Genomic DNA, 24,012 nt, shown 5'->3' on the forward strand with positions numbered 1-24,012 from the left:
TTATTGCTTAAAATTGCCTGAGCGTGACTGATCACTGTGCAGCATCTTCAAGTCTTTTTTCTGCTAGAAAATCTGCCTTCTCATGCTTGAAAATAAACCAAACTTTGCACAAAGATCCAGTGTCAATGCTTCAGTGTGAAACCATCTGAGGCTTCTCACTTTGCACATAGCTCAACTAGTTAAACATCAGTTTTTCACTTAAGAAGCAAATCAATCATTGTTAAAATAAATTACCAACATCTCCATGCTGTCTAGATGCAATATGTGTATTTTCAGATTGTTGTTTTGATAACTGAATTTTTTACAGTGGTTTGAAATCTGCTTTTCCATGCATGGACGGCTGCTAAACCTGCATGTCTGGCTTAGTCAGTTTGTGAAGCTACACATGAACTGTCACTGACTAATTAGCTCAGTGAGATAGAAATTGATTCTTAGTCTCAGAGGTTGTGAGTTCAAGCCTCAGCTGATGCAAAAGGCAGACTGTGTTGCTAAATTCCTAAATGTCTTCCAATTCTTCTGCTTGTTGCTCAGAATTGCCTAAAAATGCCCAGACCTGACCCATCGCTGCGCAGCAGCTATAATTCACCTTGGTTCGGCTACGCTACTCTAAAGAGAGGAGGGGGATATGCCATAAAGCAGCCGAATTTTGTAGTCTTTTTTGTGTCCGGGTTCCTACCCGAACCCCGAAACTGCATAGTGCCAGTACAAGTGAAACAGAAGCTCTCAAGCAATGACGGAGGTGTCATCCAACCTATTGTGAGTTGATGTACCATCTCAAGGATCTTGGATATATATTCTGAGGGCTCAGAAGCTCCATTGTGTTGTTTTATTGCAGTAAATGAGTAAATGTTTTTCCTTAACTAAGGAAACCTTTTGAGGGATTCTGTGCAACTGTGTAAGTTCCTCAGCTAAGGAGACATTATGGCTTAAGTGTTTTAAGGTGTTTGTGCAACTAAACTTATTTTTGTTTCTTCATTTCATCCATCACTGACTGTTACCTCTCCAGGCTAAATTTGCCAAATGTAAATATAAATTACATGCAAATTACATTTGAAAACTTAAACTGGCCCCCAGTCCAAAGCCTTGATGATTACATCTAGCTGGTTAGCTTGCATTTTGCTCCAGATATAGATTCCTATGCAGGTAGCTACAGCAGCTAATCCCGGGGGATACTTTCTGTGCTTACATTTGGTTGGACTCAAACACAACCAATTGAAGTAACTAATTATACAATTAATTTAATTATCAAAGCCTCAAGAGGTTCACACTTCTTGTTTTGCCAGATCCAGTGTTTTCCAAATGTAGGTGGCAGGTGCAAAGTTTGTAATGGATAGACAGAATGGCCTCAGTTACAAGAATGACACCAATGTTGGAAAAATACCAGAATTTCCCTTTCAGATGTTTATGTGTTTAAAAACCAAAATGTGACATTTTTTGCTGCAGATTGATACACTTCTGGACTTCTCTTGGTTGTCTGCATTTTAGCTGCTGTGTTTTTCATCTTTATGACTTTGAATTTCTGAGATTTTGTAAGTATATGCCACTAGGGTCCTTCTGGAGTCATAAACCAAGGACTTCATGGCAGTATATACAGCTTTTCAAAATGCACCACCTGTTCCTGTTAAGAGCAGTAAGGGACTCATTGTATAAAGACTGAACACATAATGCCAGACAGACTTTAATGGGTCTAATAACTAGCACCTGCCAAAGTCACACATACTTTTTTAGACCACCAGCTGCAGTGTTGTGAGAGTGAAACTGTGAGGAAAGGTAAGTTCCTGTCAGATGCAACTGTGTTGAAGGACAGTTCAGTTTTTAGAAGTGGGGTTGTATGGGACACTTATCAATAGACAGTATATTGCTAACAGGAGATGTCAGTCAGCACACCCCCAGAAGCAGGCTGGAGTCCAGAAGCAAACCACTGCTGTGGAGGGGTCAGCAACAAAATGTGTTTTAGCCACCTACAAAAAGTCCACCTAAAATCGATATTAGTTTAAGTGTATGCTATATTAAGAGTAGTTTCACTGCTTTACCATAATGTCAGACAGGGTTTTCCAGTGAAAAAATTAAGCTGTTATATCACTGTCTTCGAAGCCAGACTTCACAGACAAAAACAATAATGTTAGCTTGTTAAACACAGGAGCTGCTGGTCTACCACTGCCTCGATCAGCTATCCTGTTTGTGTCATTGTGTGACTTTGCCATTTAAATGGGTTATTTCGGATTCACTAATGTCACACAATTACACAAACTAACTAACCGATAGAAGCAGTGGTAGACCAGCAGCTCCTGTGTTTAACAAGCTAACATTATTGTTTTTGTCTGTGGAGTTCAGAGGCTTTGACAAGAGCAAAGATGGAAAACTGAAGCCATAAAGACTTCCCTGTCAGGACAGGCTATCTGAGGGATAGGTAAAGCAGTAAAAATACTCTCAATATAGCATACACTTAAACTGATATTGATTTTTTAGGTGGGACTTTTTTTAGGTGGCTGAAATATGTTTTGTTGTTGACCCCTCTACAGCAGTACATAGCTTCTATTTTGGACTCCAGCCTGCTTCTCCACATGGGGGTCGTGCCGACTGATATCTACTGACTGTCTATGGATAAGTACCAAATTTCAAAAAATCTGAACTATCCCTTTAACATATTGCAAACCTAGTGGTGTTTGGTGTCTTCAGTTCTGTGTTGATAGCATGCCAGTGTAGGTAGGCTTGCTATGGAATGGACCAATTTTAGCATTTTAGCACCATTTCAGAAATAATCTCCATCTATACCAACACACTTGAAAACACATTTCATATAAACACTCTTGCACACTGGCCATGAGCATGCTGATGTAAATAGCAATCAGATTGTCTACCCTGCAGTTGGTTGCTTAATTACATAAAATACAGAGATTTCTTTGGTTGGACCGACGATGAGATGGAACTATTGTTGAAAATAATGCATGAGTTTAAGGCGGTCAAGGTGACAGAAAACAGATTAGGGTCATTGCAAAGCAAATACGGTGGCATTTAAGAGTGGTACCAGCCAGAAGTGTTATCAGTCATCGAAGTTTTCAGAAGTCTCCATTTGTGCTTGTCCATACTTTAACTTTGTTTCCACCAAGCAGTCCAGTCCAGCTCAGTTCAGACCAGTTCAGTTCAGTTCAGTACACATTAGAAAGGCTATTTTTCAGTTCATATGGTGAAAAGTTGTGGAGGGTACCAGCAGAACATCCCCATTTTTCATTACCCCTCTGTTGGGGTACCTAACACACTTTTTTTCTCCACCTAATTTTAGTGATCATCAGGTCTCTTCTGAAGTGGAATTAACATCAAAATATGCATGCATACTCTTACTGTGATGGTCCACTAACAGATGGAGACATGAAATGGAATGCTTTTCAATGTATGATATTAATTCATTGTGCAAAATAAGAAAAAACATGTTGGCTGATTCTGATATCTCATTTTAAAGCCAATATCGGCTGACACCAATAACATGCCAATTTTTACGGTACAGTGACCATCTCAGAAAATATCGTGGTATGATGGTATAACAGAATTATTATCATCAGTCAGATTGACCTGTAAAGGAATGAGGTTTTTTTCTTTGAGCAAATTTTTTTTATAATTTACACACCATTTTTAATGGGAGTATGTGTAAAAAGACTCCCTTTCTAAAAAAAAAACCAAACAAACCACAAGATAAAGAGGACATTCTTTGTCCAGCTGTATTTTATAAAAATATCGCAAATAGGCAAATGTACATGGTACAATAATCATCAATTTTCATATCACGGTAAGCCTTGAAACAGGTATAATCATTGCAGTCCTCTTGGTATAGTATTTTGACTGCACTGGTAATGACTGTATTTACAACAATAGCTGACTAAATGACTGAACATAATGAACTGAAACTGACAAACATCTTTGTGTGATTACCTTAATAAACATCAGAATCAGTTATGCAGTCAATTTGTAATATGGGGATGCAGAATGGCTGTACAGTCCATGTTGGTGAAGTTCTAATTAAAATCCTGTTTATGTGAATCTTAACTGTTGGAAGTGAACTGTTGCTCATAGGCTGATGACTTGCAGTAACAGGACTGTTGGTGTGCATGAAAACATACTGACACATACTGTGTGGTGTTTCCCCAGTGAAAGTGAGTGAGGGAAAGTCAGCTTGCACTGTGGGAGATACACAGCTGACTGTGTGAGGTGAAAGCCAAAACACAGCATGGCCAACAAAACCAGACAGGACACACACACACACACACACACACACACACACACACACACACACACACAAATCCACACATACTGTATATACACACATGCAACGGCTGTGTTTTCGCAGAGCTTTCAGTCAGCCAACAATTAGTGACGAATGTTTTTGAGTCAGCAAATCAAAGATGTTTATTTGCCACTAAATCTTCCAGTTGAGACTGTCATCACAGAATGAGTGCTTACTAATTCATATGAAGTGTTTCCCACACATTTAGAATTTATTTGTGGCAGTTAGCCCTATGGTTGCAGCTATCTTCCAGTCAGGGAGGTTTCTTTTTGTATTTCATACCATCACTGTATTCCAGTATTTCTTTTACATCCTCAGTATAATAATGATTTTAGCACATCAGGTGCTCAGCTTGTCAGAGTCAACGCTATGTGGTCAGAGCTGTATACTATAATCACTCCAAGCTGTACTTGTCAGGCTTGCTCAACATCCATTAGAGTCAGCTGAAGGCCTACCTCATCAGCTTCAGCTGTTGTTTTGTCAGGCACGGCCAATGAGCCCTGATGGGAGAGTGCTGCTTTTGCCCACTTCTTTACCCTCAAACAAAATAATAAAACCAACAAACAAACAGATAAATGATACAGTATGCAAAAATTTTTAAGAATTGAAGATTGAAAATCAAAAATGACTCCTAAACTTTGTTCCTGTGTGAATGATTGACAACAGCCACCTCCGTGAGGGGATAGACCACTCTGATCACTCAGTAGCCACCCAAAGCACTTAATTATTCACTGGCAATGGAAAAAAAATGACTACAGAGCTATCAATAAAGATTACACAAATCTGTACATCTCATTTTAGCTACATTTTGAAGCTTCATGCATTTGAGAAAACGAGCCCCAAAAACTGTGTCTGCAAATAAATATTGGGCCATGGCTTGAGTGCAGCCTTTGTCTGGCTCTGGAGGGACTTCAGAGAGCAGGTCTTAGTTCCTTGCAGTCCTTTGTGAGTGGACAGAGAGGCGTCAATACTGTGCTGCCTGGAACTGTGTATCAAAGTTGTGCAGCCCAGCCTAATCCGCTCCATTAGGGGCTGTGTGTCTGGAGCCCTTTCACACACACAGCATGGCCCTTGTTTGTGCAGCAGTGCAGTTGTCTCGTGGTGGTGGTGGTGGTGGTGGGGGGGTTCAGCGTTGGTGGCTGCAGCTGTGCCCTCTCTTTGCTCAGTGAAACCAGAGAGGACTGGCCCTGCTGGCCCATAAACCGCCTGCACAGACACGCTGTCAGCAGCCATACAGCCACTGGAGACATCTTGCAGGCTCCTTCCATCAACCAATGTTTTCCAAAGAAGGCTGGCCAGAGGACAGAAGGCTAACGTTGTTGGCCTCGAGAAGTTTAGCTTGCTCACTAGTACAGAGACTCATCAAGCAGCTGGAGAAACAAAGTGACCATATCGTGTGCTAAAGTCACAAGCTGTTTCTGTACCATTTAAGGAAGAAGACCAGACATATTTACTGTGGACACCCTGACAAATCCTAAAAATCCCTACAGAGATTTAAATGATGTTTTTAGATGTAATACTTTAGATTTTAGCACCTCTTTTAGTACAAGTCTTTCTCACATATTTTTTAACCGGGTACATGGCATTTCAACCCAGTTGCTATAAAAATATGTTGGCATTGTACTTATCTGCAAACATGGATATGTTACATATGCATGTTAATATGTAGCAGACACATTGAAACTTCACATTTCAACAACATTGTGGTTAACGTGTGGTTCGGAAAATCACTTGGTTATGGGCAGAAAAAGATCACTTTTTGGCTCAAAATACCTGTTTTGGGGGGCACAATCCCCATTGGAACAGCAGCGATCTCTGTAAAAAAACAGCTGCTTTTAGCAGACTATCCCCAAAAAAGCGATGGGTTGTTAGCAAACACCCATGACTGGTGCCTAAACAGCTGCTTGAAACACAGCAATGACTCACTAAATCGCAACTGTTTATGTTGTCTGTTGGTCTCAAACAGTGGTCTGCAGAGGTCTGCAGCTTGGCAAGCATCTTGCCTAGTTGTCTCACCGTCCACCATTCCCTCTACCTCCCGATGACAAAGTCAGCACAAATACTACGTAATTTTTAAAACATTGTTATGATATGTATGAAACACACAAATGTAATGTATTTGTGTATTGCAAAAATGTAACATGCCAACATTTTCTTCTGGTAACTGGACTGGGAATTTGCTTCTTTTTCTATGTGGAAACACACATCATTGAAGACCATACCAGCCAACAAATTCTCACTCCCAACTTGTAACATATTGCTGCTTATTGAGTGGAATATTGGCATCTACATATGACATGTTTGGTGTCATGGGTATGTCTGTTGTTGACACTCTGGGATGGCATGTCAATTTACACCTGCTACATGCTTTGTGTCTTTTCAAAATACACTTCTGTTTTCACAGGCAATTTACAGTTTCTGGTCATTAGATGCATGCAGTCTTTTTCAAAATAAACTTACAGTGTCAGTAAAACACAGCATATTTACATTTATTTCCTTGTGCAACAAAAGCACATGGTTAGTTTGAGATAACAACAGCATGTGGTTAAGTATAGAAAAAAAAAAAATCAAGGTTTCACCAGTGAAAGTTCAGAGTTTGTCAGACCTGTCTCCCTCCTTGCCCACTCGCCTTAAAGGGACTTTCCAGCTCCTTAAGATGCGTTGTTTTCTGGTGGCGTTTCAAGCTGGCAGAGTCTGGCAGAGTTATAAACTGATGCCACCCGGCAGCATATCATACCACTGTGAAAGGATGGCTTTTTGCATCTGTGTCTGAGGCAGAAATCACTGACCAAGCGGTTGTATTTGATGACTTCAGAATGAGAACAGATTGTACCAGCATCTTTGTTTTTGGGCTGGTGTGAAAACTGTCAAACAAACCCTGGTGCGGACCAAACAACTAAACTGAGACCGCTTGAAAAGGTGGGTCTGAGTCCGACTGCATACGGACTCAGGTGCAGTTCATGGTGTGAAAGAAAAGGAACCAGTCACAGGATTCTATGGTAGCAGATATGGCAACAGCTAAACCAATAACAAGTCCATCTGCTGATCATGAAATCTGTCCATGATCTCATAATTGATCCTGATAAAGGCCACATATATCCCATAACCTATTTATGCTAATGGAGAACATGCTGTTGATTTGCAGTCTAATAATAGCCTCTTAATAATGCTTACAATCAGTTATTTCTCTACGAGCTCTTTGTGAAACCAAAGAACATAAATATAAACTCTTTAGAAGCATTAAAGTGCTCCTGCGTGAACTTCTGTCAGGCACCAGAATTCGATTTTCCCTCATGGGTCTTGATGATGCAGGATGAGAAACGCCAAAACTTTGTGTCTACTCCTCTTGGTTTGTTTGCAGAAAGTGCGAGCAGGAAAAACATGTCAGTCAGAAAAATATGTCAGTTTTTTCCCTCTGGTGCAGACCAAATTAACTGAACAACAGGTGTGAAAGCACCCTGAGCCAGTTTATTCATTCATTCATTCATTCGTCTTCTAACCGCTTCATCCTCTTGAGGGTCGCGGGGGGGCTGGAGCCTATCCCAGCTGACATCGGGCGAGAGGCAGGGTACACCCTGGACAGGTCGCCAGACTATCGCAGGGCTGACACATAGAGACAGACAACCATTCACGCTCACATTCACACCTATGGACAATTTAGAGTTATCAATTAACCTAGTCCCCAATCTGCATGTCTTTGGACTGTGGGAGGAAGCCGGAGTGCCCGGAGAGAACCCACGCTGACACGGGGAGAACATGCAAACTCCGCACAGAAGGGCTCCCACGCCCGGGATCGAACCGGCAACCCTCTTGCTGTGAGGCGAGAGTGCTAACCACCACACCACCGTGCCGCCCCAGTTTATTCATATTAAACTTAAATAATATATTTGGATTTTTTTCTAGTCTATCTCAATACAATACTCACTTCATATTTACATTGAAAGAGTTATTACTGACTTTAATATTTCCTCTTGTCCAAACTAATTTTGAAGTGATAGCTTAGCCTGACAACAAGAGGCACAATCAGTAGTCCTTCTTCTGTGTGGGAAAAAAAAAAGATTTTAAAGTTTAGCTGAAGCTAATATGAGGCTTCAACAGTCACATTTAACTAACTTTGTGCTAGTTGTCACATGTAGGTCTGATTCTGTTTTTGTCCTAGTGCTGTGTTGAAGTCTGAAGTGTTTCCCATAGCACTGTCCTCAGTGATTGTGCTTAGAGCTTGATTAAGGCTGATGTTAGTTTGTTTTAAGGTGTAGCAAAGATAAGTCATTTGGGTTCAGGGCTAAGATTTGATTGAGGTCAAAGAGCAACTTAACAACTAGTTGGAGCATGAGCATGCCCCATTCACACATTCAGGATCTATCAATGTCTTTTTAAATTACAACTCTATACAGTACCTGGAATACCGTAGAATTGTTTCACCTACAAGAAAAGAACTACAGTGGTATTTCATAGGTGTGGCCATATGGGGCCACTGAAAATCTTGGGGTGGCACACCAAAACCACAAGCCATAACTGAATTTCTTCTTACTTAATACTTAAATTATTACTAGAGATGCATGGTATTGGATTTTATTCTGCCAATATCAATATATCCCCTTTTTTCCATACTTAATTTATGATCATCAAGTGGAATTATCATATTATACATGCATACTCTTATTGTGATGGCCCAACAGCAGATGGAGACATGAAATAGAATGCTTTTCAATGTATGTAATATTCATTCATTGTGTACAATAAGAAAAAGCATGTTGGCCAATTCTAGTACTTCATTTTAAAGCTAATATCGGCTGATACCAATGACCGATATTATCGTGCATCATATTACATTACATTTGATAAACATTCAAAGTGCCATCTTAAGATTTTTAGACTTAACATTCAGCCTGACTTCACCAACTGTTCTTAAGAAGAAATTTCTCTTAAAAAAAACACTTATACTGTTTTCACAAAGATTTTGACACTTGCTAATGTTTCCTTACTTTGAATTCGTTCTTAAGTAAGAACAGAATCTACACACGCTCTTTTATCACTTAATATTTTTAAGAATTATTTTGATTATTTTACAAAAAAACCAAAAACATTCGGGTCTTTTAAAAAAACACTACACTACAATTCACATCAGTTATGTTATTGGAGACTATGCCATCTATTAATTAGTGACCGATTACACTAGAAAATACCATGGGTGGTTTGGGCAGGCAGGTCAAAAAATGACAAAGCAGCATTCTGAGTAAGTTGTTAATAACTTACAGAAACATTGCATGAAGTATCTTCTCTCCCTGTCACAAACATGCACAGCTTGGAGAGTGATTTGGCGCTCATCTTGTCCTCAATCCTGACAACTGTTCCACTGTAATGCATACAGTTTGCACTTTGTGGGTCAATTGGCTGATTAATGCCTATTTTTAGCATCTCATGCATTTTTTTTTTTTTTTTAATTTGTTGTTACTTTATATCCACTCCTGATGCTATATGATAGCTCGTTTGGTGTTCGCTCTCTGCAGAAGTATGTCTGCTTCAAAACAGAAGTTTTCTTTGTGTGTGTTTGGGGTACAGGGCACCACCCTGTTCAGATTTTTGGTCGGGCATTCTTGACTTAATTCTCTCAGCTTATTCTTCATACTATTCTGTGTGTGCACATGACCCAGCAGTCTCATGCCCTTATATGGGAATTTGTGGGACTTTTCCCAATGCTAATTACGATCAACTTGCACCTGCTTTCAACTTATGAGGACAACAAAATTCATCATTATAGGAGCACAGGTGCGAACAATTTTGCCTTTTAAGAACACGTCATGAATCTGATGAGACTTTTCTTGGAACCCTCCTTAAGAACAAACTGAAGAAAAACATAGAGAGATATTGGTGAATGAAGCCCATTGTTATTAAGATCTACTCATGTACTTAAATTAGCACAGCCCAAAACTGCTCATTATTGCTTGGGGGAAGATAAGCTGTGAATCATATGTCTGTTTTTTTTTTTTTTTAAATTTGATTTACACTGTGACAAACATCAAAGAATATGAGACAGAAACCTGCTTTCAACAACATCAATCCTTTAGTGACAGCCAACACAGGACAACATCTTTTAATGTAAAAATAGCTGGAGTCAAGAAGTGCAACAGCCACCTCACTTATGGTCAAAACTATAAACCAGAACATGAAAACTATAAACACTCACCAACATATCATTTCATATCATTTCATTTAGGGTAATCATTTTAATTACAATAATTTTCTCAGGGTTTAAGTTGTTGGGATCAAATTAACCCCAACAATTTAATAGGAGGATTAAACACACATAGAAAACTAACAACTTAAGTCTTCTCTGTACTGGGAAAATATCAAGTCATGGGAGTGTTCTCTTTGTTATACTGGAATTATATATTAAAGTGCATAAGATAAAAAGATTTTTCACCATTTTTTCCTCCACTGTGCTTTTGAGATACATGTGTTGAATTCATCAATCCCCCCCATACATGAAGGTAATGTTAACCACAACATCAACCACCAACCACATTCTATAAACTAGCCATGTCTCCATCAGCCTGTTTAGATGCGCATCTAGAAGTATCGCATCGGAAAATTATGATGGAAACACCAAAATTCGAATTAAAATCCCCTGATTCGCACAAACTAAAATACGCTTGCTTTAGCCGGGTTTTGGTTGATTCAAAAAAAGGTGTCACAAAACGGGGGATGGAAACAGTTATGATCGAATTAAGTCTGACGTAGCGCACCTCTCTCCATGGTGATATCCACACTCCGGGGTCGGGAAGGCGGTAATGCATTTACAAGCTGGTTGCCAACCGCCAGAAAACATAGAAGAAGAAGAATGTGAGAATTGTTTTGTTTACAGTTCTGCGGAAAACTTGCGCGAGTTCGTAGTTTTCACCAAAGTCCGTACATTTAATGGAAACACACAGGATTCGTATTTCTTTTAATGGGCATTTCCCAGTGATTGAAATCACTTTTGGATGGAAACATAGCTACGTCATACCAGCCTAACAACACTTAAGTCACCAGTTTATATTCCTCTCTACTCCTATCTACAACAGTTTTGTCCATGACTTATGTAGATATTATAGTCTTGTGTGAATGGACTGTGCACTGATTTCATAAATACTGTTGAGGTATATATTGTTAGGAAGAAAGCAGGAAAAGCTCGCACACTGATCAGATTGTCCACTCCAGAGGTTGATGGATGTCAAGGTAGCATGTTTAATGGCCCATCAAAAATATATACAAAAATACATAACAAGTGCTACCATAGTGTGAAAAACAAAAAGAAACAAAAGAAAACTGACCAGAAATGTTTCGGCTACACAGCCATCCTCAGTCTGCCTAAAGGGGCAAATCACACACCTGTGCTCTATTTGTAGATTGGAGGCAGAGTCAATCAGTGCATGGATCCATACATGTTCCAGGGCCACAAGTACAACTACACAAAGGATGATATCTAAAGCTATTATAGCATATTAAAGCATCATCAGATTACTGAGAGAAGAGGCCTGATTCTAGATCAACACTAACAGTTTTAAAACTAGCAATTACAAAATATATAGAAGGATAGAAAGACACATTTCTCATCCCTGATCATGGCAGACAACAAACACACACTACCCCAAGGGTTCTAAATAAAACAATTTAATACCATTTCTTCGTTTAAAACTTTTGGGTGCAGACTTTGGAGATAAAATATCCATTTACACTCTGCCTGTAAAAGAAGACCTTCCATATCCCCTCCCCTACGTGGTGCTTTCTTTTTATGAGGTATATATTGTGTAAATATATTTTTGTACTTAGAGATAATAAATACATTGATATCACCTGCATTCTTTGGGCATTGTAGATATGAATTGTCTTTAGTCTGGTGAAGAGTGTTCTATCACAAAACATTATTACATCGATTCTTCAGACAACAATATATTATCACAAAGTCTGCCGTGATACAATTTTGATTTGATGCAATTCAGGGGCATGTGATCAATAAGAGACAATATTATATGCCCATTTAACATAGTCTATTACAGAAGAAGCTGCCACTCCTTTATTTGTTTTGTTTTTGGCCATAAAAGCTAAAAATGACACATAAATAATGTAATTGTTACTAATTGTTTGCTTCCCATAAGATTGTAAAACCCTCCCCTTTTGTTTTTTTCCTAAACCCAACCACATGCTTTCGTTGTAGAAATCCAACCAGAAGTTGACACAGCATCCCACAACATCAACAACCAATGCACCTAGGGTACCTTTCACATCATATCTGGACATGGAATGTCCATGACCAAACGTCAATATGTGACAAGGTCGGAATGAGAATGTGTTGCCCCAACAGCCACACAGCATGTATTAACAACAAGTTTATTCAACCAAAGGAAGTTGGCTCAGTGAAAACTGTCAAGGTTCATAGACACGTCAGTTGTTTTCTGCTAGTGATCCATTTTTAGCTTAAGCACTTTTAGATTGCATAAATTAGCCTAGCAGCTAGTGGAGTTAACAAACTACATGTATTATTTATACTTTTTCTGACTCACTGGTTTTTTAAGTCACTGCATGTGCCAGCAGAACAGCGCAGTTGAATTTCAGCCAGCATGCACATTTTTTCCAGCCCAAAATTGTGAGTTGCTAATGTTGCTGTAGTGAAAAGTTAGTAGTGAAATGCCGGCCAGACATGTATGTCCTATTTTATCTCGTAACGGCATTGTTTCCATATGGCATGTGTTTTGTCTGTTGACCCATATTTTCTCCAATATTCAAAAAATATTTTCACTCTACTGAATTATCGTGAGTAAATATTGTTATCCTCATAGACCTTTTCTTGGCCACTTGTCATTATCTGCCTGCTACTGTTTGACGGTGACAAAGAATTTAAACATAAAGACGTAACCTAAATATGATGATATGGATTGATGTTTTCACTTTGCATCAATGATACTGGATCGTTGATCTTTGAATTAATATATATCGATCCAGATCGATGGATCATTACACCGCCAGCATCATGACCTTTTTCACTGGAGACATTTTGATTTGTCACATAGCAAGAAAACACTGGTAGAGCCAGTACATTAATGATGTCTTTATTTAACAGTGGCACAGGTGGAGAAGAGTCATAAAGTCATGTGTCAGTGAATTGACTCAGTAATGTTAGATATACAGCAATATCTAACATCAGGTAACATTAGCCATAATAAAGGTTGTGTCAGACTAAGACATAAGTAAGACTGTAGCAGTTTATCCTTTGAGTGTGTTGAATTGAACAATTACATATTGCTCATGAAATCCTTTTATCTGGAAGAGAAAGAGCGTGGTATGTCTTCATTGTCTTCTTCTTTTTCTTCTTCTTTGCTTCTTCTTCTTCTATAATGACCATCATCATGCATGCCGCACAACGATGGGTCACTTCTAACAAACAACACTGTGCCGTTTGCAAATGAAAAAACAGATCACCAATACCTTTTTAAAAACTGGATGATGAAATTCTCAGTGAAAACATCAGTGCAGTTGTTTTTCTGTTTTCTTTCTCTCTGGGCTTGTTTGACTGTCTTCTGTATCTCAGAAGAAGTCCACACAGGTGATGTGACAGGACTGCTGATGCTCAGGATGTTTTGTCAGGCCGTTCACTGGGCACACAGAGAAATATGCTCTGTTGAATGACTGTAAGATACACACAGGGGCTTGGATGGAGGACACTTATCCACAAGACTCAGGTTTTCCATGTCCTGCTGTTTCCTGAATACATTTCAGCTCTGAGATGTCAGTAAATCATAGGTAATTTCACTCACAGCAACACTGTCAGTGATTACAGATTTATGGTGATGGTGATTATAGATGTAACATTAAAACTAGAATTACTGCGTCCTTGTTGTATGCCTCTACACACCAATCAAGTTTCTCTTACAGTTTACATCCATGTCTATGAAAACATGGATGCTTCACGCACATCACCCCCTGACAACAAGAAAGATCTATACAATCAGCACCAACATGTTGTCACTCTGACCTCGTCACACCTCGATGTTTGGTCATGGACTTTCCACATTGACGTTTGACGTGCAAGGTACCCTGGGTGTGTTGGTTGTTGATGTTCTGGGACACTGTGTCAACTTCAGCCTGTTACATCCATTGTCTGTTTTCAAAATACAATTCATTTTTGCAGGAAATGTATCGTTTGAATACTGTCTCTTTAAAAATAAACATACTACATCGGTACAATGCTACAAATTGACATTTTTGTGCTGTCAACAACAAACACACATGGTTATGTTTAGCCAACACACATACACGTGTTTGGGTTTAGGAAAAAAGAGTTTGTCAGGGTTTGGCTTTACAGTCATACAGGAGGTGAACACCAGCTTCCTGGGTGAAAGTGTGATTGTTGGATCCATCCACCACCACTCCCACCAACCCTAGTTGGACTTCTGTTGCCGTAACTTTTGTTGTTGTAGTGCTGTATTTCCCCCTGATGCTGCTGGATGCTTTTAAACAATAATGACAACCAGCCGCATATTGTGCTGACATGGAAGGACACCTTTTTTCGTCTGTGTCTGACACCAGAAGTCTCTGGTCCGGTGCTGGTTTTCAACGACTTTGGAGTGAGACCAGGTTGTCAGCACAGTTTCAAGGTGGACACCTAAGATTAATGTCACCAATTCAGTATCTGACGTAATGTCTCCCTTTCTACTCCTGAGATATTATGTTGAATAATGGCCAGTAAAGTGGGTAAAGTGTGTATGCAGAATATTGTGATGTCAGAGTGAAGTTGACCTTTTACCTTTGGAATATAAAATGTCATCACTAAATCATTATATCCTATTAGACAACCATTTAGCCATTTGTCCTAATTAGCATAAGAATACTTAAGTTATGGCCAAAAACATGTTTTATGAGGTGACCTTGACCTCTGACCACCAAATTATTACCTCCGCCAAGGAGGTTATATTTTCGCCAGCGTTGGTCTGTTTGTCTGTTTGTTTGTCTGCAAAATAACTCAAAAAGTTCTAAACGGATTTTGATGAAATTTTCAGGAAAGGTTGATAATGGGACAAGGAACAGATGATGCAATTTTGGTGGTGATCAGTTGAAGCGAAGTGGATAAAATAATAAAATGGCGGGAAATCCAAGCTGCTTGGCGGAGGTCTGCGCTCTCTGAGTGCTTTTCTAGTTATAATTTTATTCATTAGTCCAAGTGGATGTTTGTGCCAAATTTGAAGAAATCCTTCAAGGTGTTCTTTAGATATCGCTGTCCTATGGATGAAATAGATGCAAGGTCACTGTGATCTTGACCTTTGAACCTTGACCACTAGAATGTAATCATTTCATCATTATGTCCAAGAGGATGTTTGTGCCAAATTTGAAGGAATTCTGTTAAGGTGTCTTTGAAATGTTCTGTTAGATGGATGGATTGGGGTTTAAGGTGTAGACAGTTAGTCACTTAGACACAAAAACATGGGCAAAAGGGGTCCAGGTTGACAATTACAGAAGATACCCTTTAAGCAAAGAAATGTCCATGCCATCAAAAAGGTATAAACTCATTTTAAATCAGCTGGGAAATTTTATTTTTGACTTGTGTGTGTGATGTATTCACCCAGTGACAGAGGAGCGTTCAGTGGTAAACAAGAACCGAACGCAACAAATGAAGCAAATCCTGGTAGGTAGTTCAGATGATTAAAGTTATTTTCTCTGCTACACTTTGTTACACTTGTAGGCTCTAAGTAGATGTTCCTCTAGTAGTATCCTCATTCTCTACTCCCTGCTGAGCTTGGTGTTTCTTTGTGGCTGCGACGAGGTCAGAGCCTAGACACCAAATATAGGATACTACATACATAATAATCTATCCCGCTTTTGATTTAACTGACTCAAACTTTCTATTGTTAATAGTCACATAATCTTGAGAAAATTGAGTATGTTGGGGGCCCTTGTACAAACCAAACTCAAAGTTGAATATATTAGGCCAGTACTGCATTTGTTTGTTGAAATATGTTAGACGGATGCCCCATCACTACTAAAACAAGAGATTTCTTGTTTTTTAGTGAAACCCACAGAAACCAGCACATCTTGTTTGCTACCCAAAAATAGAAACCACTAAGCATATATTACATTAGCAGCTCTAAACTTTTTATTCTTCAATCCTTCAAGATCAATGTGTAGGTCTATCTGGCTAAATGTGTGTAAAATTGCAGTGAAGACATGTAGAATATTTCCATTCGATGCAGCTTTCAAAAATAGCCAGCCATCAGTTTTGTACTGCAATTTTAATTATTTTCAAATGTATTCAGTGTTGGCTTCATCACTTTTGTTTTTTGTTCTTATAGTAAATTAACTCTCATTTCTTATCAAACAGTAGATGCTTTGCTCCTCGTACAGAAACTGTCTGTCCCTCATATATCTTCCTTATCATTATACGAAGCTTTGAAATACCTAAATTACACCAGAGCGCTGTGAAGCCACCAATTGCTCACTGTAGTTCTGTCATTGTGGTAAACAAAATACTACAGTTGTGTAAAAGAGAACTGGGTATCTTCATGTTTGTGGTTTCACAACAGCCGGTAAAAATAGAACTGTGTTGAATACTATTGATTATATGACCTAGATTAGTTTAAATGAAACATTTATGTTGCTAGACTAAAGGCACCACTTTGGAAATTTAAGGTTCCCATGGAAATTGTGTGACTGACGTGTTTATTGGTGAAAGAATGCTGCAAATTGCAAAGCCTGCAGGTCTCCTAATTCTCAGATTGTGCATAAAAAGACTTAAATGAGAAAATGAAAATGATAATGTTTTTAGCCTGCGTTAAATTCAGACTACTGATGAGCTAAATTCAACATACACCACACGTGCATAAGTGGGGATCATATGACTTGAACTCAAGTCAGAATGTGATTACTTTAGACTTGAATTGTCAGAAACAAAAAGACGTGCAACTTGACTTTGACTTAATAGTAATAACTGGTGACCTCACTTGGACTTAGAATGTCTTGATAGTCTTCCTAAGCCCAAAGACTGACTATCATGTTATGCACAGACAAAGAGTCTACAGCTATGTTAGTGGATCTTGAGGCTGTTGTAACAAGTGCTAACATGGTCACAATGCTAAAATGGTGAGACAGAGAGAGGTTCACAGCAAACAGTAATGAAAAGATCTACAATAAAATTAATTATAGTAATAATAATAATAATAATAATAGTTATAATACTAAAATTATTTTGGTAGTATAGTGTTATATGTATATATTAATATATCATAGTATATACAGTACAGGCCAAAAGTTTGGACACACCTTCTCATTCAATGCGTTTTCTTTATTTTCATGACTATTTACATTGTAGATTCTCACTGAAGGCATCAAAACTATGAATGAACACATGTGGAGTTATGTACTTAACAAAAAAAGGTGAAATAACTGAAAACATGTTTTATATTCTAGTTTCTTCAAAATAGCCACCCTTTGCTCTGATTACTGCTTTGCACACTCTTGGCATTCTCTCCATGAGCTTCAAGAGGTAGTCACCTGAAATGGTTTTCCAACAGTCTTGAAGGAGTTCCCAGAGGTGTTTAGCACTTGTTGGCCCCTTTGCCTTCACTCTGCGGTCCAGCTCACCCCAAACCATCTCCATTGGGTTCAGGTCCGGTGACTGTGGAGGCCAGGTCATCTGCCGCAGCACTCCATCACTCTCCTTCTTGGTCAAATAGCCTTTACACAGCTTGGAGGTGTGTTTGGGGTCAATGTCCTGTTGAAAAATAAATGATCGTCCAACTAAACGCAAACTGGATGGGATGGCATGTCGCTGCAGGATGCTGTGGTAGCCATGCTGGTTCAGTGTGCCTTCAATTTTGAATAAATCCCCAACAGTGTCACCAGCAAAACACCCCCACACCATCACACCTCCTCCTCCATGCTTCAAAGTGGGAACCAGGCATGTGAAATCCATCCGTTCACCTTTTCTGCGTCTCACAAAGACACGGCGGTTGGAACCAAAGATCTCAAATTTGGACTCATCAGACCAAAGCACAGATTTCCACTGGTCTAATGTCCATTCCTTGTGTTTCTTGGCCCAAACAAATCTCTTCTGCTTGTTGCCTCTCCTTAGCAGTGGTTTCCTAGCAGCTATTTGACCATGAAGGCCTGATTCGCGCAGTCTCCTCTTAACAGTTGTTCTAGAGATGGGTCTGCTGCTAGAACTCTGTGTGGCATTCATCTGGTCTCTGATCTGAGCTGCTGTTAACTTGCGATTTCTGAAGGTGGTGACTCGGATGAACTTATCCTCAGAAGCAGAGGTGACTCTTGGTCTTCCTTTCCTGGGTCGGTCCTCATGTGTGCCAGTTTCGTTGTAGCGCTTGATGGTTTTTGCGACTCCACTTGGGGACACATTTAAAGTTTTTGCAATTTTCCGGACTGACTGACCTTCATTTCTTAAAGTAATGATGGCCACTGGTTTTTCTTTAGTTAGCTGATTGGTTCTTGCCATAATATGAATTTTAACAGTTGTCCAATAGGGCTGTCGGCTGTGTATTAACCTGACTTCTGCACAACACAACTGATGGTCCCAACCCCATTGATAAAGCAAGAAATTCCACTAATTAACCCTGATAAGGCACACCTGTGAAGTGGAAACCATTTCAGGTGACTACCTCTTGAAGCTCATGGAGAGAATGCCAAGAGTGTGCAAAGCAGTAATCAGAGCAAAGGGTGGCTATTTTGAAGAAACTAGAATATAAAACATGTTTTCAGTTATTTCACCTTTTTTTGTTAAGTACATAACTCCACATGTGTTCATTCATAGTTTTGATGCCTTCAGTGAGAATCTACAATGTAAATAGTCATGAAAATAAAGAAAACGCATTGAATGAGAAGGTGTGTCCAAACTTTTGGCCTGTACTGTATATGTGACAATAATAATCATATGTGTACAATAATAGTAGAAGTATGATAATAATGATAGTAGTAGTACTTGGCATCAGACAGGACCACGGCAGCAGCGTAACCACGACCCAAGAAGCCAAGTTAGTTAGCAGTAAGAGGACTATTGAATAATGAATATTGGCAGGTGAAGAAGAACCAACTTTAAGAATCTGAAATTGAGAGAGAGAGAAGGATAGAAGGGGCTCAGTGTATCATAGGTAGTCCCCCAGCAAACGAGGCCTATCAGCCTAACTAGGGACTGGTCCAAGGCAAGATTGAGCCAGCCCTAACTATAAGCTTTATCAAAAAGGAAAGTCTTAAGTCTCATCTTAAATGTGGAGATGGTGTCTGCCTCCCGGACCCAAAACAGGAAGATGGTTTCACAGAAGAGGAGCCTGATAGCTGAAGGCTCTGGCTCCTGATCTACTTTTGGAGACTTTAGGGACCACGAGTAACCCTGTATTCTCAGAGTGCAGTGATCTGGTGGGATAATAGGGTACTATGAGCTCTCTAAGATATGACGGAGCCTGACCATTTAGAGCTTTGTAAGTGAGGAGAAGGATTTTAAATTCCGTTCTGGATTTCAGAGGGAGTCATTGCAAATAAGCTACAACAGGAGAAATATGATCTCTTCTCTTAATGTCCGTCAGCACGTTAGCATGCTAGCATTTGCTAGTTAGCAGTTAAGGGAAATTCCAACGAATGCCAGTTATCATCCCCAGGTCATGAAATACTGATGCTTTGTCACGCCCCTCAGCATTTCACAGTGACACCAAAAGACAGCCTCTAGCATCTTCATTAGACACATCAGGTATTCAACTAACTACAACATAAACCTATCCGTGGCAATACATGAAGCTGACGGGAAGTGACGTAGTATAAAGAGCAAAAAAGTCTCTGTAGAGTGGGACGGAGGGGAGGTAGATGGGTCAAACAAAACATGACTTTAATCTAGGAGTTTCACACAGGCCCGCATGTAACAAAAAGTCAACAGTGTTTTAACACAACATTATGTAATTTAAGCACGGTTGTAACACACATCAACGTCTTTATTTACGGCATGTTACCTTATTTTTATGTAACGATTGTACTTATTTTAAACCAAAACATGATGTCTGTTCTAAACCTAACCAAGTAGATTTGTTCCCTAAACCTATCTGTAACTGTTTCACAGCATTAGCCATATGTTACAGTGTGTTTTTAACTGCGCATCACGTAATAATGCAAATTACGCCCTGTGCGTTGCTATGAGACACAGATGGGTGTGACAAATCATCTGCATTTGACGTTGTGGGAATGAAAACCAGCTGGGAATATAGGTCAAAACACACTGGTGGCGAATGGCAAGTGTACAAAAAAATAAGCCATTATTATTTCCAATGTACAACCCCACACCAGTAGCCGTAAGATGTGTGTCGGTGCTTTGGTCATAAACCAAGGTATTGGAAAATAGCAGTTTTGACCTGATGATGGTGCAAGATAAAATAAAGTAATTAGAAGTCATCTTCAGGGGAACATCAATGTCTGAACCAATGACTTTCCATCCAGTAATTGTTTAGATGTTTTTGTCTGGACCAAAATGATGGATCTGACTGATCAATATTGCCATCCTGAGTTTCATGCTGTTCGCAAGGCTGAAATTACCATTTATCCTGGAACAGGGTTGAGGGTCGGGGCTGGAGTCTCTCCCAGCTGACACTGGGCAAGAGACAGGTACACCCTGAACAGGTCACCACACTATCACAGGGCTAAAATATCAGCTGTCACTGATAATTCTTTCTTTTCGACCATCATTTGTGATTAAAAAGATGCTCTACTCAACATTAGCTAAATAGTTCAGATTTAGGACCTCTGATATTTGGATCAAGCAGCTTGTGAAAAATATTTATAAATATAAAATGTGTGTTGAAGTCAGTGGGCTACAGATGTTATTTTAATGTGTGAGATAAATGCTTAATTAACGTTTCATATCTTCAGTTGCTCATCTTATTTTCAGGTATGAATCTTAGTTTAACTTATTTTTAGTATTTGTTACAGATGTTGAAAGCAGCATTTACATGGATTCATTGGGGATTCAGAACTAGATTCATTAATCACATTTTCTAAAATCTCATAACATTTATTGAAAATAGAAAATACACATTTTATAAAGCAAACAAATCTACAAATTAGAATTAAAAATAAAATTGGATCGAATTTGGTGAAGGCAGCTCAATGACTTTTTTAAAACACAAAGTTTAGGAGTTGAATTTGGTTTGGGGCTTGTTTTTCTTGACTAAGGACTATAGGCAACACTTGAGACTCACTTTTGAAACACAAATTTTAATGTTTTTTTTTTTTTAAATCCAAATTTGAACTTTATCAGACAACCCCCTTAGTTAAATTTCTTTTGTTCTATTTTGAATATTTTGTAAAACTGAAACCTTCCAATGCAGACAGTTAATGTGTGTCCTGTCCTCATCCTTCCCTGTCTGCAGGTGCAGCTCTGACTGAGATGGCCATGTCACTGTGCTGCTACAGGACAGTTGTATTGGTTGTGGCCTTCTGTTTCCTGCCTTGCATCACTTCCTCCCTCAACCTGGAGGATCCCAATGTCTGCAGCCACTGGGAGAGGTCAGTCACAATTTCTTTAAAAGCCTTTGACCTCATGAGCCTGCGTTACAAAGGCCCCAATCACAGAGAAAGTGTTTTGAAGGTTGTAAAATGTGAGGTGCACCACACTGCCTTTTTTTCTCCAGTTAAATGCCACTAGTAAAAAATGCTTGCTGTGCCTTTTTATTGTTGCCAGGCAACCACCCCATCACCTTCTTACTCTAACCTTCTTGGGTAATCAATGCATCCTTTTTTAATTTATTTTTTATTTCATTTATTTCACTGTCACTAGTAGCTAGTTCCTAAAATGAACAGGCAGAGGGTACTTGGTGTAGCTCTGGTTGAGGGAGAGAGGCTGTCAGCAAATAGTTTGTTGGGCACAGGGAAATGCTGATCTGTGTGGGCACATGAGACCTCTAAAAAGGAGGGTGAATCATGAGGAGTACCACCGGTTGGTCCTGGAGCTTCACCTCCATGATGGCCATTTCACCTGCTGTTTTCTATTGAGATGGTAGTAACTGGGGTTTGTAAAGTCATATAGCTCTGGGTATCCAGCAACTGCTACCACCAGTTTCTCCTCCATTGTTTACCAACTGTTAAATTGTCGTGACCACCACAGAAAGCCTGCATCTCAAATCATCTGATAGGACAATGGAAAATAAGTAGAGGTGACGTGGGGCACTTTTCTGCTTGGAATTAAATTTTTTTCAACTAGAGGGTTTGAAAAAAACACCTGGCACCTTGAATGCAGAAACCCAAGGTGCATAGTAATGCAAAAAACAGTTCTGAGACACCTTGTGAACTTCAGGCTGCATTGTCTGTTTTCACAAAATACACTTCCATTTTCACAGGAAATGCACAGTTTGTATACAGTCTCTTCCTGCCCACCGTAGTTAGACTTCAGCTGCCTTAACTTTTGTTGTTGTCATTTCCTCCTAACGCCCTGGAGCACTGTTAAACAATGATTGCAACTGGCCGCATATCATGCCGACGTGAAAGGATGGCATTTTTAGTTGGTGTCTGTCATTGACCAAGTGCCAGTTTTTGATGACTTTGAACTGAGACTGGGTTGTGAATTTACTCTGAGCACCTCGCTAAGATGCAACTCAACAAAATAGCTTACAGAATCATTGCATTAATTTGTCTTCATCTCCGGATAGCATGAAATATGGCCAATCCCAGCTGACAAGAATAAAAATTTAAACTTGCTATATTGAAACAAATTCCTGAAAATCTTGTCACTTGTTTTGTTCACGGCTCCCAACCTTTACTTCTTCTTCTCTGTTTACTGGTGGATTATAGCCATGTAAAAAGTGTAGTGCCGTGTAATTTTGATGGCAATGTGCCTAATTCGCATTTCTTTTGTGCAACATTTTAAAAGTGTGCTTTAAATTTGCTTGACAATTTGTCTATTGTCTTTATGCTACCTTAAACACCAACCAACACATACCTCTGCACCGTTTTAAAGCAGGTCTGCTTTCAGTCTGAATCTCCGCTCACATATGAAGCTGGAGTCATGATGTAGTTAGCCTAGCTTATCATAAAGACTGGAAGCAGGGGGGAAACAGCTAGCTTAGAAACCATGTTTCTAAAGCTTCTCATTCTCTTTGTCATCAACACATTGTGCCTCAATTGTTTTTACATTTCAGTTTGCATAAAGTTTAAACAAACATGAAAGAAAGTGTTAATGAGTGAGACCAATCATTATTTAAGTTTGAAAAAGAGTTAAACAAATGAAATTAATCTCTTGGCCGATTTCCAAATTAAAAGGGAGCTTGGAAATCCATTAAGTGAGATGTTAAAGAAGAAAGGTGGAGGCAGATTTCCCAGCTATATTGCCTTTCACAGACTAATCTGAGGAAACAGCTGCATACGCACTCAGAGCCTCCATCTGCCATGTTGTCCTGCAGACTGCCTGCTGAGACAGATTCAGAGCAAGACCAGAGAGTGAAGAGACACGTAGTCTAACAAGTTAGTAATAATGAGGCTTCTTAAGAAAGCCTCAGATCTTAAGATGTGAGGAAAATTATGGCACAAAGTCAATTCATGTCCTGCCTTTAAAAAAATGGTATCTTAAAAAACATCTGAAGTCAGTCAGCAGCAGGAATAATGCGTATTGTTTAAGGAACTTATATAGTAATACGTTCTTGTATTGGCATAAAAGATACCTTTAAAGGTTATTTGCTGGTGTTTTTTATTTCTCACCAAAGGCTGAGAAAAACAGAAAT

The 24,012-nt window shown here is 39.2% G+C and overlaps 1 protein-coding gene across 1 annotated transcript in view; it reads left to right on the top strand.

Annotated features, from left to right (window-relative positions):
• Window positions 1–24,012, top strand: part of megf10 (multiple EGF-like-domains 10) — a 140,220-nt gene that overhangs the window by 12,849 nt on the left and 103,359 nt on the right. Inside the window, exon 2 of the mRNA XM_049603992.1 lies at window positions 21,670–21,805. Coding sequence (XP_049459949.1) covers window positions 21,687–21,805 — 119 coding nt within the window. The 5' untranslated portion in view covers window positions 21,670–21,686. The remainder of the gene's footprint in view (window positions 1–21,669; window positions 21,806–24,012) is intronic.

The sequence above is a fragment of the Epinephelus fuscoguttatus genome, linkage group LG18 (assembly GCF_011397635.1).
Source record: "Epinephelus fuscoguttatus linkage group LG18, E.fuscoguttatus.final_Chr_v1".
Lineage (NCBI taxonomy): Eukaryota > Metazoa > Chordata > Actinopteri > Perciformes > Serranidae > Epinephelus > Epinephelus fuscoguttatus.